Source organism: Drosophila guanche, unplaced genomic scaffold (assembly GCF_900245975.1).
Source record: "Drosophila guanche unplaced genomic scaffold, DGUA_6, whole genome shotgun sequence".
In the NCBI taxonomy this organism is placed as follows: domain Eukaryota; kingdom Metazoa; phylum Arthropoda; class Insecta; order Diptera; family Drosophilidae; genus Drosophila; species Drosophila guanche.
The window spans coordinates 10,257,149-10,275,245 of record NW_022995744.1 but is presented as its reverse complement, the minus strand read 5'-3'; the positions used below and the strand labels follow the sequence as shown (position 1 = coordinate 10,275,245).

At 45.7% G+C, this 18,097-nt stretch overlaps 2 protein-coding genes across 2 annotated transcripts in view; one reads left to right on the top strand and one right to left on the bottom strand.

Annotated features, from left to right (window-relative positions):
* The window catches only part of LOC117579851 (pleckstrin homology domain-containing family G member 4B), an 85,496-nt gene extending 69,915 nt beyond the window's left edge, over window positions 1-15,581 (bottom strand). The window contains exon 1 of the mRNA XM_034265953.1: window positions 15,386-15,581. The gene's annotated coding sequence lies outside the window, so the exon portion shown is untranslated. The remainder of the gene's footprint in view (window positions 1-15,385) is intronic.
* On the top strand, window positions 1,703-5,975 carry LOC117580562 (proteoglycan 4). The gene is made up of 3 exons (XM_034267164.1): window positions 1,703-1,980; window positions 2,659-3,154; window positions 4,259-5,975. The coding sequence occupies exons 1-3, from the start codon at window positions 1,881-1,883 to the stop codon at window positions 5,964-5,966; spliced, it is 2,304 nt and encodes a 767-aa protein (XP_034123055.1). The 5' UTR covers window positions 1,703-1,880; the 3' UTR covers window positions 5,967-5,975.
* Window positions 15,582-18,097: the final 2,516 nt, after the last annotated feature.

The following is an 18,097-nucleotide window of genomic DNA, read 5'->3' as shown; positions in this document are numbered from 1 at the left end:
CATCTGTGGCTTCTGTGGCATTCCATGTACATCAAGAGGCGAAAAAACTTTCGCATAGTGCCGGCAGCATTACATCATGTGAGAGAGTCAGGTAGAGTCGCGTAGAGTCTAGAGTCTTGAGTCTCTGAGCACTTTTCGGGGTCTATTGTTGAGCACATAATTAAGCACCGCTTAGCTTATGTAATTAATGTCAAGCCAAATGGCAGGCAGCACCAGTCAAGAGCCAAAGACAGCGTCGTCAGGTCGAGAGTCTAATGAACCAACTCAACTCCCCCTCCGCCTGACGCACAGACAGGCTGATCCATGGTGCAGCTGCGTGTGGTGTGTGTGCTGATTTATATGCGACTTTTCGTGCTTATTTGTGTATATCTGAGGCTCTCAAAATTGTGTTTTGTCACCGTCAACGTTCAACGTCGTCAACGTCGCCGCTTCGATCGCGCACTTAAACTTCATTTATGCTCCAGAGGCGAGGGTACTCCAGTTGTTTCCATGTGACATAAGTTTGCCGGGTGTACTCGTACGTACGTATATATTTGCCAATGATATATGAATATGACAAAGCGACATGGACAACTTTATTGGCTCATGAAAAGCGCTGTCACTGCGCTCCGCTGACTGACATAAATCACAGCGCATAAATAGGCACTCACTCAGCGCCACAAGAGTCGCAGGCGCAGCCGCAGATCTCTCGAGAAATCCGAAAGCCGATGCGATATCCCCCAAAAAAAACTGTGAAATAAATCAAAAATCAATTTTCGTAGATTTTAGGCGAATGGCAAAAAGAACGGCAAACAGAGATCTGGCCCAATGTTGGCTGTCATCTCTGAGGGACACTCTGAGGCACCCAAACGACGATGATGTGGCAGTGTCGTGTGGGTCTGCGGCACAGTTCCTAACAAATTTGCATATTAGAGAATAGATTTGGCCTTCTCTTATCTGACTTTTGGGGCACTGTCAAGCCGGCCGGATGTTTCGCTTCATTCATGTGTGGGGCACACAAAAAGTGTGTGTTTGACTTGGGTGGAGAAATTGGAGCAACAAATGGACACATCGCACAATGTTCTATAAATAATAACTGAGTGCCGCGACTGACCCTACATGTACAGGTGTGGGGAATCGGACTGGACACGCCACGGCTGGACACGCTACCCAAGCCCATGGAGTACGAGTGGGCATATGTTGAAAAAACCAAAAAGTTAGAGTACAAAATGCTATACGAATTATTTGCAACTCTTCTCTATTCAATTCGGAACTATGTAAATCCAACGTTTGATATGAAATTCTTTGCTGCTTAAAGTTCATCCTTTTGCCTATCTTTTTGCGCCAAGTGCCGCTCAATCTGCCAGTGTATCCTAAGGCCATCTGTTGCCCTAAAAGCTACAAATTTACAATTTACAGTCCCTGGAACCCTGTTTAGCATTTGGCCTATGCAATAACTGCGGCAAGTCGTGGCCCAAGTGTGCGCCCCAACGCGCATGACCTCAACAATTTGGCTTCACTTGAAGCCAAGCCAAGTGCAAACGCACATGCAAACCCACACTTGGGGCCAGGCTCTGGTGCGGTCCTGTTGCGTGCCCCGTTGCAAAATGGGCAAATGAGGCACGGAGCATGGGGCATACCTGGAGTGCTGGCTGGTACTGACCCTTCACTTTATAGCTGGAAACTGTTTTGGGTCAGTGTTCAGTTGCGTGGAGTTCGTGACCAAAGGCGGGCGTACTTTGTTTTTTCGTACTCAATTCATATTTAATAAATCTGCCAATTGCCGTTCTATATAGCCATCGATACGAGTGGGCGCGATATCTATCGCTACGTTACAGCATGAAGCAACAGCAACAGCAACAGCAACATTGAGCAGCCATCTGTGCCCCCCCACAGGAGTCATGGGCTGTGCAGGCAGCACTCCCATGGTTGCAACGGCGGGCAGCGAAATGCTGAAAGCCGCCACCCATGTACGGGAGAAGGGCGAGGCCGTTGTGGAAGGTACGTACGTACGAGTGTGGGTTTGTTTTGGACTGGCAGATGACATTTACGAGTTGGTAATCGAAAGTGCAAAGCTAAATATGTGTTTGTGTTCGATGGTGTCGTCCTTGAAACGTTAACATTTCCTCATGTGAATCAAATCAGAATTGTGCAGCTAATTAATCAAGAACAAAGCGATACAAAGGGAAAGGCATTTAGACTGAAAATGAATAGAGAACTATGCCAGAGGGCAGGAGATCCTTAGAGGCATTTATGCTCAGTGTGTAAGCAGCTCCTACAAAAGGATTTGCCATTCAAGAATATTCCTCAGGCTACCAGCTACATTTTAGCCACACCTTGACACTGATTCCCAAGCACTTTGTTCCTGGATTTTCCCCCAGTGCATTGCTGTGCTTTTATTTCTTATATTATTATAATAACAAGCCACGTAATAAAGGATGCGTGTCGCAGTGCCTTTCTTTGGGCCTGCTTAGTGGCCATTACTTTGCCACAGGGTCCATGGGGGCCACGGGTCCATATTAAAAGCATATGAAGAAAAACGAGCTGGTTGCGTGACCGGCAGCGTGCCGTGAACCGTCAGCGAATTAGAGCAAAAACATTGACTTAAAAATATTATATGTACATGGTACATACATTTTACATACATAAATGAAAGTGTTTTCCCCTCCTTTACCTCAGATGCCAGTCAGACGCTGTCGAGCGGCCTGGACACGGCCAAGGAGACGGTGGGCGCTGCCGTTGCGGGCATTACCAACGATCTGGGCAACGCCTTCAAGGACGGCACACACGCCCTGGACGAGGCCAAGCACAGGGTGTTGGAGGGACTGCACCTGGAACAGCCCGCAGCCCAGGAAGAGGAGCAGGCGCCGGAGTCTGTCGAGGTCATGGCCGAGCTGAGCTCATCGCGAGCTCCAACGCCAACGCCGCAGTTGCAGGCCGTGGATACGGACAGCCTGAAGACCTCCACACCAGAGCCAGAGATTGAGCGTGCGCTGGCCAACGATGAGGAGAGTCCGCCCACGCCGCAGCCATCGCTGCAGGAGCTGGCACATCTGAGTGAAGTGGTGGAGGCGATTACCGAAGCTCACCCAGCCACTGAGGCAGCAGCGATGCCCGCTCCTCCTGCCATCGAGGCTGCAGCAGCTCCAGCTTCAGTTACCCCTGCGCCCGTGGAGTAAGTACGCGTAGAGGTAGAGCACCACTTAGCTCCCCCGTAGAGCCCCTAGAGCCCCTAGAGCCCCTAGAGCCAATGCACCCTGAAGTACTCGTACCCGTACCCGCATTCCGCTTATGATTCGTAGTTCTCGTCGTAGTTAAACCCGATCTTCTAGTACTTATAACCAACATTATAACTCTCTTCCCTCTTCTCTCTCTCTTGACTTGTATGTATGTAAATTTTGTAAATAAACTTTATTTATTTCTATGTACATATCATAAATACTCTCTGAACTTTGTTTCCTTGCGCTGGCGACCAGCCAAACCCAAGCAAGACTCAAAAACTAACAAGAAAAGCAAACAGCAAACAGCAACAGCAAAGTCTTGTACGTAGTAGTGTGGTAATATAAATAATATTTCATAGATAAGACACCTAAAACGCTTGTCGATTCGGTGCACCGAATGGAGAAATGCTCTGGCGAAACTTTAGCGGGAAGCGGCAGAATTCTGGGGAAGATCTTTTACATAAAATATTGAATTTATTGTCCGAAAACTGCATCATGAGATCTTGAACACCTGTGGCTATTTTTGCCACTAAATATAAAATTTTTAAAAATAATTTAAGACAAGACAAACTCTAGAAAACTTCAATTTTGAGGGAGCATTTCTTGCGATATAATCATTGTAGCTACACAAAACAAAAAACCTACGAAACTTCACAGTATTATCTTTATAGTCCATTAAGTTTTAGAACATTAACACGGAAAATGTCGAATGAAAACTATAGAAGCGCGCAAAGCCACCCAAATGCATATTTTAATTCTTAAAAAATACTTTCCTGGCCTTCAACTTGGTTTTTGCACAAAATCCAAATCGTTGTATAGAAAAACGAGTATATAGACTGAAAGTTGAGTACATTTCCTGCCTTATCTGTATATTTTCGCTCTAGAAAGTTTCTCCAGAGTTGACCGAACACCAACACTCACATCTAACCCTATCTACACCCACAACACACACTCCACCCACCCAAATCAAACAAAATCGAATCTGGCATTAACAAACTCCTAACTAACACACCCACACACACACTCCAACCCGCTCCCTGACACCCATCCTCCTCCAGAGGCCGCTGGTTTCGGCGCAGAGTCTCCAGGCAGGAGCCAGAGCCACCTCGGCCAAACACCACCGAGTGGGAAAAGTTTGCCGATCACCTGGCCAAAAACAAGAGGTACAGACCCTACGAGAGCTTTGCACACAACCAGAACCACTTCTCCGTGTACAAGGATCACACGAGCCTGCGGGACAAGCCCGGCCACACCGATGGACACTTTAGTGGCGGCAACTCGCTGTCCAGCACCTCCCAGTCGGATCTCTCCAGCGGCCACGTGACGCCGGCCATGAGCCGCAAGGGCCAGCGGGAGTTTGCCAAGTTCGTGGCCTCCGAGGGGCCGACGAGTGTGTCCAGGGCCAGTTCACGGATCTCGAATGCCGGCAGCTCCAGGACCTTTGACTTTAATCCAACACGCGATCGGATCAGTGTCTTTGAGGCCATGAGCGGCAGTCGCAGTCGCAGTCGCAGTCGCGTGGGTTCGGCCATTCAGAGAGCGCCCGCGGAACGAATATCCCTCTGGGGCAAGCACGCTGCCGTCGCCGAGGAGGAGCCACCTCCCACAGGACTTGGTAGGAGAATGAGCACGGGCATGAGCAGCCAGAGCGTGCTGCGAGCTCCCACGGAGTACAACAATCCCTACAGCATTCGTCGGGCTGTCCGGCCTGTATCCCAAACGAGGAGCAATCGGATGGAAAAGCAAACTTCCTCCGTGACGCCCAGAAAGGTGCAAGCTGCAAAAAGAATTCCCACCAGCGATCCATTGCACAGAGAGGAGAATACGCCAAGGAGGAGTCAGGAGGAGACTGCAGCTCAGATACCACTGCCCCTGGAGGAGCCACTAGAGAAGCCACAGAGGAGTCTAAGAACCCTACAGATTCCTACACCTCTAGAGGAGATAGCAACCGATCTCAGCCCGAGTCCCACAGAAGATGATTCTTCAATTCAAACGCTGCCAATGCATCAAGGGAAACCCGCTCCACCTCAGACACAAAACACAGAAGCAGCTGCCACACCAAAGATGCAGTCGTCGACCTCCAATTGGAAGTCACCTCTTACCCCGAAAGTGCGAACAACTTCCACGCGGAGGAACCAGTCACCCACCAATGAGGGAATGATTACACCTTCCACATCCAAGATGGATTGCCCTTCTACTTCCAGAATGGAAACACCTTCCACTACAAGAACTCTGTCACCAGGTAGTCCGAGAATGGAGTCACCAACCAACCCAAGAAGGCAGTCTCCTTCCTCCACTCCAAGGAAAAATGCATCTTCCACTCCAAAGTCACCTTCTCCTGCCACCGCCAGGCTGCCCTCCCCATCTCCCTCCCGCGCATCGACAGCCAAATCCTCAGACAGCAGCCTGGACGTGGTTATCCGACCCATGAGCAAACTCAACACGCCCAGCACGAAGTCCCTGACGCCCGACCAGGTGGTAATGACGGAGTACGAAGATGACGCCTTGGAGGCGGCCCTGGCCAATTTGCAGCTGTTGCGCGGATCAACGATCACGCTCAACTCCCTACGATCCTGCAGCCCCACCGCCTCTCTGCTGAGTTCGCGAAGGACTTCCCCGTGGGTCATGCGCAAGGACTATGGCCAATCGAAGGGCAAAGAGAACAAACCATCGACTGCAGTGCCAGCAAGTGCCCCAAAGGCCACCCACTTGATGCAAACACACGAAAGGTGCGACATTTGCTCGAATGAATTTGTGCTGCATTGAAGGCTGCAGGACATACTTTCGTCCTGCCACAAAATTAGTAAATTAGTAATAGTCGGAAAAAGTTTATTTTTTGTTTATTTTTTTTTTTAGGAATAATTTTTTATTTTTTTATTTTTTAATTCTTTTTTTTATTTTTTTAATTTTAAAACTTTTTTTTAAGCTATTTTATGTATTTATGTTTTTTATTTTTAAACAATTTTATTTTAAAGATTTTTTATTTTTTTACCTTTGAAAGTTTTTAAACATTTCTTTATTTGGGTTAAAAGTGTTTTTTTCACTATCTTTTTTACGTTATGACCCTATGGCTAATATGGCTAATTCCATAGAAAAAACCAGTGACGTCTGTGAAATATTTACTCTTCCCTGTTGCGGCCCAGCTGCATTACCCTCATTCGGGACGTCCCCTACAAGGAGAAATCTTAGTTCAGCTCTCGTGATCTTCCCTACATATTCATATGTACATTTGTACATGTAGTTATGTATGTACATACATATCTGTACATTACGCTCTTGCTTTTATCAGTGTCCGATTTCTGATTATATTAACTGTTTGTTATCTACTTATAAGCAGGTGAAAACAAGTCTCACCATCTACTGCCATTTGCTAACCTATTTCTGGTATATAATAGACACATTTTAAATATAAAATTAACGCAATTCCCCAATCTCTTCAAATTTGACTCACTATTTGCCAACATACAAATAGTAAAAGCAGTTGGAAATAATTTAAATAAATATTTTAATATCTAATATTTTAAGAAATAATTTCATAATTTATTTTCAGCGAATGAAACTTGTTTCTTATTTTATATCTACAATAATTTGATCCCATTTTGATGTCAAGGAAAATATTGCAATATTACAATATTACATTTTTAGAGCGCCTTCAACCCAACGACTTAAATGCCATACCAGAAATAAAGAAGTTTGTAATAATTTATAAAATTTCAGCCAATTCCCAGCGATAAATTCACTCTACCCAAAAGACAGCCAAAAATCAAAAAGTACGATACCTCGAGTCTGATTTCGATTTGTCTAATTGATGACTTAATAACCAAAATTGAAATGTTTATCTTGCCGTTCGCTCAATTATTCTGCCACTTTGAGAGAGCGAGTCGATCCGAGCCGATTCGGGGTTCAGTTAACGGGCACACGTTCCGTGATATTCCATGATTCCATATGGCTTCCATGTCTGCCCGTCCCCATCCGTGACTTAATGAACTATTAACAGCAATGATAGTAATTTGTTGTGGACTCCAACGCCACCGAAACCGCAGCACCAGCAGCAACAAATGAAATTGCTTTTGGGCAAAGTGTCCAAATGGAAAAGGAAAGTCTAAGTGTGGATACACTTGCAGCTAGATTTTGAACAGCAGAGAAAAGTACAAAAGAAATCCTGCAACATATTTTAAAACTCAAAATCATGGGACCTTTTGCTAGTGTAGCAAACAACAATGTTGTCTTCGTGGCACTTTTTGGCAAGCAAATAGACAATTCAGCAAAGCGACATGCAGACAAATGATTGCAGCGGGACTGCGACTGGGACTGGGACTGGGTGCAGGACCACAGCCTAGGCCAGAAGTCCGGACAGACAGATGTATGCATATACATACGAGGCATATTTTTGCGTGGGTGTCTGTGTCTCTCTCGAGGCACCTGCAGTTGTGCAAATTGAGTTTGGCTCTGAGTTCGACTCCGACTCCGACTCTGCCTCTGCCTCTGGCTGTGGCATCTATTTTGGCACGATTTTCAAATTACGTACATTGACTCGCAAAATGTTTGGTTTATGCCGCAATTAATCTCAAAGCGGAAGAAGCAGTGCCCCCAAGTGTACACCGCTCAAAGTTGAAGGTCTTCTGCGGCCAGGCGTGACATTGAAAGTGAAAGAACAAGTTTTTTTTTGTCCATTTTGTGTGTGTGTGTGTGTGTGCCTGGCATTTCTATTTTAATGACTTGTACATGGGCATTCGTCGACGAGTGTCTGGGTGGCTGCCGGTTCATTGAACGCTCAGAGAGCCACGCACCCAGCGACCAGCCGCTAATGATCTCTGAGGTGTGTGAGTGTTTGTAGTGCTTTTACTTTCATTTGTATCACAAAATGAAGGCAAAGGGCCAGGGGCATAGCCTTAACAGTTGGTGGGTACATGGGCAAACAACTCCCCACAGAAGCAACAACAAATCTCCAAACATTTTCGCATTTTTCATCCATTTTTGGATACCTTTTGCCCGAAATTGCACTCAAAGTGTATTCAAATCTTCGGCCCCGACACGAAAGTTTATCTCTCTTGTTAGCACTTCATTTTGTGGTTTGCTGTTAGCTGAAATGTTTGTGGTAAAACGTGCTTTTAATCAAATTTACATGTGCCAGGCTGTGTGTTTTGATCATACGCACTGTGGGCAGGCAGGAGCAACAGGCAGGGGCCAACAAAAGCAACAGCAAATTTTGTGTGTAAAAATTGATTTATGCAATTGTTGTTTTGGGGCATGCAGCAGTGCTTGATTTGTTTATATGCGGCAGCAGCGAGCATGGCAAATCAATAAGTTTATGCAACAGGCAGAGAGGCAGAGAGGCAGACAGGCACCAACATTGATGGTGCGATAAAATCACAAGAAAGCACCAGAAAGACAATGCCTGCTACAATTTTGAACAGGGCTTCCGCAACAGCAACACACAGCCTGCCACACTGCCACACTTTAACATTTTTCGACCAGTTTTAACAGTGGAAAGTGCCACTCCGCCACTCCGCTCGCTTCTGTCTGATGCGCATGCGCATTTTTCAATTAATGATTTTCAGTTTCATTTTGATTTAATGCTGCCACGCACTTGTTGCTGCTGCTGCTGCTGCTGCTGCTGCTGGCTGTAAAAATTGCAATCATTTGTTAGACAAACATTTCTAGTTTTTTGAACGCTTTCGTTTGGCCTTTTGGCCAAACATTTTTGCATAACCTGGGCCTGGGTCAAGACGGAAATGCAGGCGGAGGCCGGGCCATTAATAATCTTTGGCTTTCGGGGCTCTGCCTGCTGGCTCGTCTTCAATGCGTCTGCCTCTGCATTTGCATCTGCAACTGCATCTGCGTTTTGAGAGTCTACAAAAAGCCTTTTGTTTTAATGGCCACAAACCAAAAGTCAGCCGCAAAGTCACAGTTAAAGTTGCAATTCTTTTTTTTACACTTTCAGCGATTTGTTGTTAGTCAACGAAGCCAGTAGCCCTGACATTTGCATATATTTTGTATTATTTTATTATCAAAGAAGAAATAAATTTTAATGAAATAAATGAAGTTTCAAGTATTTGTATGGCAAATTTGTGCAGTTTTTGAGTCTTAAAAACCCATTTAAAACCGATTTGAAAATAGATTTCCATGGGTATTGTTTAAGTTATTGCTAGAAAAGTTCCTCATAATCTGCATTCATTTTAAGCTCCCTAATATTCCCTCTCCCATCTGTTAGTGTATCTTCAAGTCGTCACTTTTGGTTCCATTTGGTTCTTTTTTTTTTCCTTTATCAGACTTGCACCGGGTGTTGTCCGGTGTTCAGTAGCCTCCGCCATAATCCAAATTAAATTGTCAAGAGAAATGACAATTCAATACACAAGATCTTGTTAAGTAAATATGAAAGAAAATACCAAAACAAAAAGCACTCTGTCATCCCCATGTCTGTCTGTCCGTGCGGCACTCGAGTAAAGAGAAGCAGAGAAGCAGAGAGAGAGGGAGAGTGAGCGCAAGAGAGAGTGAGCACAAGTCCGAGTGTGTGAGCGAGAGGTGAGCACCCAAAAAACTGTCAAATTAAACTGTCAGAGGCTGTCGGAGACTGGTAGCCCATTTTTTTGTTCGTGTGGACCATTACGTAAGCTACTTATCACTTGATAACTAGAAACATCCACTCTGCCAACACTTGAGCAGGGAAATGGAATGGAAATGCCAGACTGGGAGTGCGTAGGTGCTGCGCATAAATCAGTCCGGACATGCGGAGCTCTCATGCGTCAGCGTGACAAAAGACTTGGGCCACGAACTCCCCTCCCTGCCAAATGTGGCAACAGAATGCGTCTCTCGTGTGTGCTGTGCAGCCGTCGCTGTCGCATATTCTTAGCCATATGTGTGTGTGTGTGTGTGTGCTGCCCCCAAAGAAAAGATAAAACCCAACCCTATAATCCCTGCCCGCTGTTGAACTGCGCTAATTCGTGACTTACTTTGTGGTGCGACTGCTGGAGGACCCTCATAGACAGACAGTCGGACAGGAGCTGTATAACGATCGCTGGGAATGATCGCCACACGAATGCTGAATGCCCTCGCATTTGAATTTATGTTTCCCTCTTAAGCGACAGAACAAAGCTGGCATCTGTGTGTTAGATTCCCCAATGGAATGACCCAGCCAAGCCCTCCCTCGTGTGTTTGTGACTCATGTGGCGGCAGGCAGCCCACGCCACGCCCCGGGCCACAAACACTTTACTTTTGTTTTCACAAAAGAGTTGCAGAGTCCCAGTTGCAGTCCCAGATCAAAGCGACTCACAGACACACATGCAACAGTCGTTCTCTGGGCTGTTTTCGATTTTCGATCTCGTACTTTTTTCTTCTTCAGCATTCGACAAACGTTGTCGTCGTTGTCGTTGGCTGTCGTTGTCGTTGTCGTTGTCGCTTTCGTAGTCACACAGAGATAGAAATCGCATGACACGATCTTGTAGCCCGAAACAGGCGCCAGTAACCCAGTTTTCAGGTTTTTCAGCGCCATCGGCAAAACCAAACCAATACTCGGAATAAAAAAAACAACAACAAAGAAACTACTCCGATGACTCCCTTTTGGCCAAATGAAAATGAAACGTTTTGGGCATAAATAAATAATGACAACGGAGCGCCCCGAACCCGAACCACAAAAGGCAACAACAAATGATAGGTACCCCCCCAGTCCGCCAGTCCTCCTGTCTTTATATTTGCATTTGCTTTTTGCGCTACAACTGCCACAAAAGAAGGGGCATAAACACTTCTCCTGACTCTTGGCAGAGTCAAAGCTGTGAGATTATTCTTAAACATTATTTACATGTCTCCCCTGTCCAAAGATTAATTTATTTTCTCTATGCTTTCCATGTCTGCAATCAATTCGCTTAAACATTTTTACAACTTTCTAAAAGACATTTCGCGTCGCGTTTAATTCTTGAAATATTTATCCAGGATTTTTGTGGCAGGGTAAATGTGGCTTCTGTGCAAAACCGTTCCAATAGTTTTTCTCCCTATTTGTTTTTTGTTTGCTGCTGCTGCTGCTGCTGCGGCATTTGGTTTGTTTTGTTGCAAGTTGTTTTCTTGTTTTCTTGTTTGTTGTTTGTTGGGCCCAGCCTAACAAGCAGCCAAACTTCGACGTCTGCCCATTGTCTTTTGGTTTTGGTTTTGGCTTTGGTTTTGTTTTGGTTTTTGCTTCCTTCGCAGTTTCATGTGGCATTTTTCTAGATTTGCCAACAACCCAACCCACCCCCAGCGACATGCGCTGAACTCTGACCTCGGCACTCTCGATTGGGGGGCCCTCCCAGCTACAGGAGAGTGCATTGAACCTCAATGTCGAGCTACATAAATTGATTGATCCTCCATTGGTTTTCTCCCCCCCCAACAAACTTCAATTCTAGGCGCGCTGGCAGCAATTTCACTTTCGTTTGGCAGTCCGTCACCCACGACAGCACGAGTTGGGGAACTGTGTCTGAGAAAGCGATTCACCCTACGCATCGCGGGGGCATCTATCGCGTCTCATCGTCGTCGTCGTCGTCGTCGTCGTCGTTGTCGTCGACGGTAGCCGGGGCTGATCCATCGACCAGGCTCTAGCCACAGTCCAGGTTCAGAGCAGCGAGCATGCCAAAAATTGCATTTTCTACAACAAATCAAGGTGACTGGACATCAAGATAAAAACATAACAAACGATTTGACTAAGCCAAATGGTAATAGGCCCCGGTAACAACAGCAACGAGGGGCAGCGGCAGAGGCAGCGGCAGAGGCAGCGGCAGCGGCAGGAGACGGAAAAGGAGCTAAAGCTGTAGCTGGAGATCGTGGAGAGCCGTGGAGGTGCTTGCAGCTCCACTGGAGCGATCATCGTTGGCCTCTGTAGACCGTTATTGTTATTGCTGTGCTGTGCTGTGCCAGGCTGGCTGGCCGGCTCCTGGCTCCAAATTTGGTGCGAAACTGCGTTGTCGCGGGCGCTTTTTTCCCCTTCGCGAATAGCAAAACAGGCGCACAGTGGTTGAAGTACAACAGGAATCAATGGGAAAGGCTTAAATTGAAGTAAAATAAAACCCCAAAAGCTGCGAAAGAAAGTAGTTCTAAGCAGCAAGTAGAATCGGTTGTGATTTTCTCATACAACTACCGCATTGACCTTCATTTTTGTGTGTGAAATGTGCAACCCACTGTGAGTTGGTCGTTGTCGTGCCTGTGCCTGTGCCTGTCGTCGTCGTCATATTGAAATTGAAAATAAGAATCGTATTTGGTAATTGCAATGAAAGCGAAAGGAGTGAAAACTTTTCTGTGTTGTGTTACTTTTTTGGCCACTAAGATAGATCACCAAGGATAGCGGCTAAGCAGGCAGCGGTCACTTTCTATCAAAGCAGTTCAATGACACGACCGTCCCAGAGTACGTACGTACCTCCGCCTTCTGCGGCCACCTTTGGGGCTTGTCTGAAGTGGTCGTCTCGAGCTTATGGCAACACTTATCGATGGCTAAGACCCCCAGTCAGCCAGGGTCTAAGATCTGGCAAGTGCCAGAGCCAGGGCCCCATAAGCCACTAAATGGCAATAACAATCTCAAAATGCCAATGAAAACCTTTTGACATTTTTATCACGCACAGCTCAAGCCCAAGTCGAAGTCGAAGCCCCCATCTGATGTTTAATCTACGCTGCAAACTCCAAGCTTAATCTTCGCCCCAGCCACATGCTAATTGACCTTGACATGCGGAAGATTTGAATGCGGCGACAACGTTTACACTGCGCTCTCCGCTCCGCTCCGCTCCTCTCTCTGCCCGATGCACTTCAAAATGAACTTGAATGCTGCCTGCCTGCCTGCCTGCCTGGGTCTGCGGGCTCTGTCTGTGGGTCTCTCTTGGATAAGTGGCAAGTGCGGTTGCAACACCGACAAAATGTGAATGCCTGTATGAGGCAGTGTTAATTGCAATTACAATTGCAGTGTGACCGAAGTGCGTTTGCAGTTCAATATGTTAAGTGTAATTTCAAAATAAATTACTCAAATTACGGGCTCGAAATTACTTTTCCATCGATGAAGTGATCAATGTTAGTGAAATGTGTTCGTTTGAGGTGTATTCATAAACATAATTGTTTCCTGGGTTGCCAGTTGAGCAACGAAATGTAAAGATTTTGTGTTTGACGTTTACTAATTTAGAGACAAATTAAATTATGCATAGTCTTGCAATCATTTTTGTTTGAAACATTCGACAGAAATACATTAAAACAAGAACTTTCCTGCTCTGTGACCTTCCATCACAGCCTCAGGTACAGTTACCGCCCTTTGCTCACCTTCCACCCTTTGGTCACACTAATTAAGAAGGTGTGTTCCAGTGCACCTGATTAAAAATATTTTAATGAATAAACAACGAAAGTGCCACAAGTTGGAGGACCCATAAAAATGACACCAGACACCGGCCCGAGGCTCGACACTTCACCTTGGAGTTGGAGCTGCTCAAGCTGTTGCAATCATATGCTGTCATGGTTGCATGTGTCTGTGGTATTACTGTACAGTGCACACCGCTTTCCAGCTACAACTTTATTTTGTGCGCGGCGGCAAGTTAATGTGCCTTGTGCTATAAAATGAAATTTTACGCACTAAGTGCGGCATTTAACATAAACCAAGAGGGAGACAGCGAGAGACACAAAATGTATGTATAATAAAAGTGAAACAGAAATTAAAATGACGCCAAGGTTGCCTGCTGTGGCACTTGCCACTGAATTTCTCCTACCACTCGGTGGGGTGGGGACGACACGGCCAACTCATTTGCAAAATGTGACATGTTGCCACTAAAATTGATAACTCTATTGCCAGTTTTGGCCAGCAGCTGATTGAGGAGGCTCCTGGCTCTTGGCTCTTGGCTCCTGCTGCTGCTGCTGGCAGACGGGCGATCGTCAATTGCTCACCTGATGATTGATTTTGCTGATTGCCAACGAGTTTTCACATTTCACATTTGCATTTCGCATCTACTGCATATTTACCGCGGCCAATTATAATTAATTTCCATGCCTTGTCGCACAGCCGATGCAACTCCAAGCTGCCAACAGCTTTCAGCTCTCAGCTCTCACTCTCGGCCTCATCACAGAATCCGATGCATTTTGTCAACAGCCACCGCCATAGCGCGCGAGGAGAAGAAAAACCGAAAACGAAAGTCCACTGAGACACTGACTGAGTGGCCAAGCCGACTGACCGACTGTCAACTCTCTCACAAGGCAAAGGTACATACCAGAGGTACGCGAGTCTGTGTGTGTGTGTGTGTGTGTGGGTAAAGTGGCCGATTAGCCCAATCATTACCTGTCGCATTCAATTAGGATCGAGATAATATTCAGGGACTCAGAGGAAGAGGTGCATAAGTGGTAATCTCTGAACGAGAAAATGCCTATGTACTTTTCTCAGATATGGTGTAGATGGAGATTATGGCAACCAGAAATTCTAGACAGAGTTAAGCTGCTGGTTGGGCGTTGGGATTAAAAAACTGGTTGTTGCAATAGAGTTTCCACTGGCTGTGGAAGTGATGCAACTGAGTTAGAGTTGTTCTTAATACGTTTTAATGTTTTTTAGATTTTATTATTTTTGTCGACAAATTAATTACTGAGAAGAATTATCCCATTAGAAATATCCTATACGCATTTTAAATGCTTGTTACAAAGCTTTAGAGGAGAATGAGACACGCTCTTTGACATTAACTACATTTGCTCTTTCTTTCTTTTCCAAGAGATGCTCTGCTCTCACTGTGCTGTACTTTATTATCTGCCCTACGACTCTCTTTCTTTCTAGCACAAACTCTAGCAACACATGCAGTTATGAAGAAATATGTACATATATGCAGATATTCATTCTCTCACTGTACTGTAGCGCATTCGATGCCCTACGATTCAGCCTCTCTCTCAAGCTCACACATGTAGATATGTATGCAGACACCAATACTCTCTTTTGGCTCACCAATGTTTGCTGGTAAGCGGATCACGCAATTCTTTTATATCTGCGACGCATATTCGTATGTATGTATGTTTTTGTGTGCATGTGTGCATGTGTGACTTCTCACTCAATCATCCCTGACGACTGCTAAATCTCGCTCAATGTTACAGTTATAATTGCTGGATGCACGACAAATGCAAAAAAATAAAACAAGTAAATGATATATAAATATAGTTTTGTGTATACATAAATACTCAATTGGTTACGTTTTAATTATTTGTAATAAATAACTTACCCGCAATGAAGTTTGTTTCCATGTTTTGTATGTAGATTTACAGTACGAGAGTAAATTTACGGTGCGAGTATGCGTTTAATTGTATTTTTGTTGTTTTAAAACGTCAAACGGCAGCTAGTAATAATGTGTCTCTTTTAGCACTTTTGTGTCAGCAAACATACACTAGAATTAATCACACTTAGTTTGTTTTGTTGGTTGTTGTTTTGTTTTGTTTCGTGGGTAAAGCCGCGCGCACCGTCCCGCACATTCTGTCGCCGAAAAGAGAGACGAAAACTGACCTCTCCAAAAGCTCAGCAGTAAACAAACATAAACGGAATGCAACGGTGCACGTGCGCTGAGAACTTTGAAAGCTCGCTCAATTCGGTAAAACGAGCGGCAGTGTGCGTGAGGCCTACTAGTTAAGAGAGGCCATGATCCGCCCACGTTCCTCAGTCCACTTATTAAAAGCAATTAATCGTGGCGGTAAACGGGTTACTACTGCACGCGGATGCACTCGGCAGAACTTTCAATTTCATTGGCAAATCATTTTACAATCCCAGTTGGAAATGGAAATGGAAATTACTTAGACCTTGTCCGTCAGTGTTTATTTGTGCGGTGAATGTGGGCACCACTGACTGACTGAGTGGAGAGAGAGGGGAATGGGCAGCCTTAAATGGATTGCAAATGGATCTGCATCTGCATCTGGGACTGGCGACTGGCAACTGGCGATGCTTCGTGTCTAAAGCATTTTGCATAATTCGTTTGCCCATTTCTTATACATATTTATTCCGAACGTAGTAATTTGATTGCGTTGTTGATTTTATTATGAAAGTTGCGAGACAACAGTCAAAAGCAATAACAGATTAGCATGGACTAAGGCAAGGACTGACTCACAGCAGCTCCATTTGGGGAAAAACTAGGTAGGGGCATTGCTGCACCGCTGGACTGGGGAGTACTTCTCCTGGCTGGAGTGCATGTTGCCAGCAATTGAATAAAAACCCTTTTCATGTTAATGCAACATTTGTTTGTTCGATATAAGCCATGGCAAAACGGCACCAACAATTGGCGGCTCTTTGGCTTTGTACTTGTCTCTGTGGCCGTTGCTGCAGCCACCGCTGCCACCGCTGCCTCGGCTGCAGTTGTTTCCTATTAACGATAAAAATCACATGACACGAACTGGTTGCCGATCTGGCTACGAGAGTATAGTCTTGGTTTTGTTGTCTGTTTTTTTGGATTTTTGGGATTTGGCTCTGGGTCTGGCGCCGGCGCCACTAACCCAGTTAATGCCTCAACCTCCATCTCCATCTCCAGCTCCACCTCCACTCTGTTCCACTCAGGGATTTGCACTGGGCTGGCCAATTATGCCACATTATGCCACGGCAAGTTGATTGCCGCTGTTATCGTCCAGGCTGGCTGGGCATGACAGGATGAGGATGTGCGGCAGGGCCAGGGCCAATGGCTGCATATTACGCAACGTCAACGTCAATTAAATTCAGTTTTACTCCAAATATTTTTAAGCCAATGTCAACAACGGGTAGTCCCATCCCATCCCCTTTCCCAGCTGAAACTGTAGCTGTTCCTTGGTGCTCTGTGAAATATATTTACAGCATCTGCCACTCGCTTATACACCTCTCTCGCTCTCATTTGGCCACGCCTGATTGAATTTATGGCCGGGCACAACCAGCGGAGGCCCTCGAGGGTCTTGCCTCAATTGTTTACACAAAACTTTCACAAATTAACCCAACCTGTGAACTGAAAAAGCTCCAAAACTGAACGACTACAAAACGCAGCGACTCGATTAAAATGCTGCAAAACTTAATTGGTGCGCGGGCTCCCCCAGTTTTGTCGCACATTCTGGGTGGCCAAACCGAGGAACAGTGGGAAATGGGAGAAATTGTGATGGGCAGAACGAAGGGCAGAAACATTGCTGAAAAGCTCAGAGCATCGTCTAAGAGCACGTTGAAGCAGCACAAAATGAAGAGAATCTATATCGATGTACCATTTACTCTTTCAGTATTTAGTCAACTTTTTTGTTCTCTTAGGGATATTAATATCGATTCCAATCGTTTCCTTTATCCCACGGTGCATACTCCATCCCCATTTCTCTTCTCTACTCGCATTTCTCTTGCTACTTCTTCTCCTCCTGCTGGTGCGCCTCCTGTTTCTACTCATGTTGCTCCTCCTGCTGTTGCTCGGTCAAGTGCAAGTGGCAATTTAAAGAATCGCCTGAGTTAAATGTCGAATCGACGAGTGTCCCAATGTTGGCGCCCCCATATGCGCATAATAATTTCGATCGAGCGACGAAGAAAGTTGTGTGTTGCAGGGTCCGGCTGGCACCACGGCATCGTTTCATGTTCGGCTGCTGCTGCTGCTGCTGCTGCTGCTGCTGCTGCTGCTGCTGCTGCTGCTGCTGCTTCTTGTTGTTGTTAAGTGAAATGAAAAGTGCATAAATCTGGTGAGCAGCACCAAACGAGGCAGCAGCAAAAGGTGGCAACCGGACCGCGCAACGATAAGAATCGAAGCTGCGTTTTGGGGGCACAGCGAAGCGAGAGACAAAAGAACTTTCGCTTTCGTTTCGCTGCGGTTCGGTGTAAGTTTTCTGTCCAAGTAAAAGTGGTCGCCGTGCATTATTTAACCAAATTTGGCTATTGAAATGCAACCGGTATGAGTACATGCCTTCGATATAACAATTATTGTGCGTTTAATGAGCAGCAACAAGCTGACAATCATGCC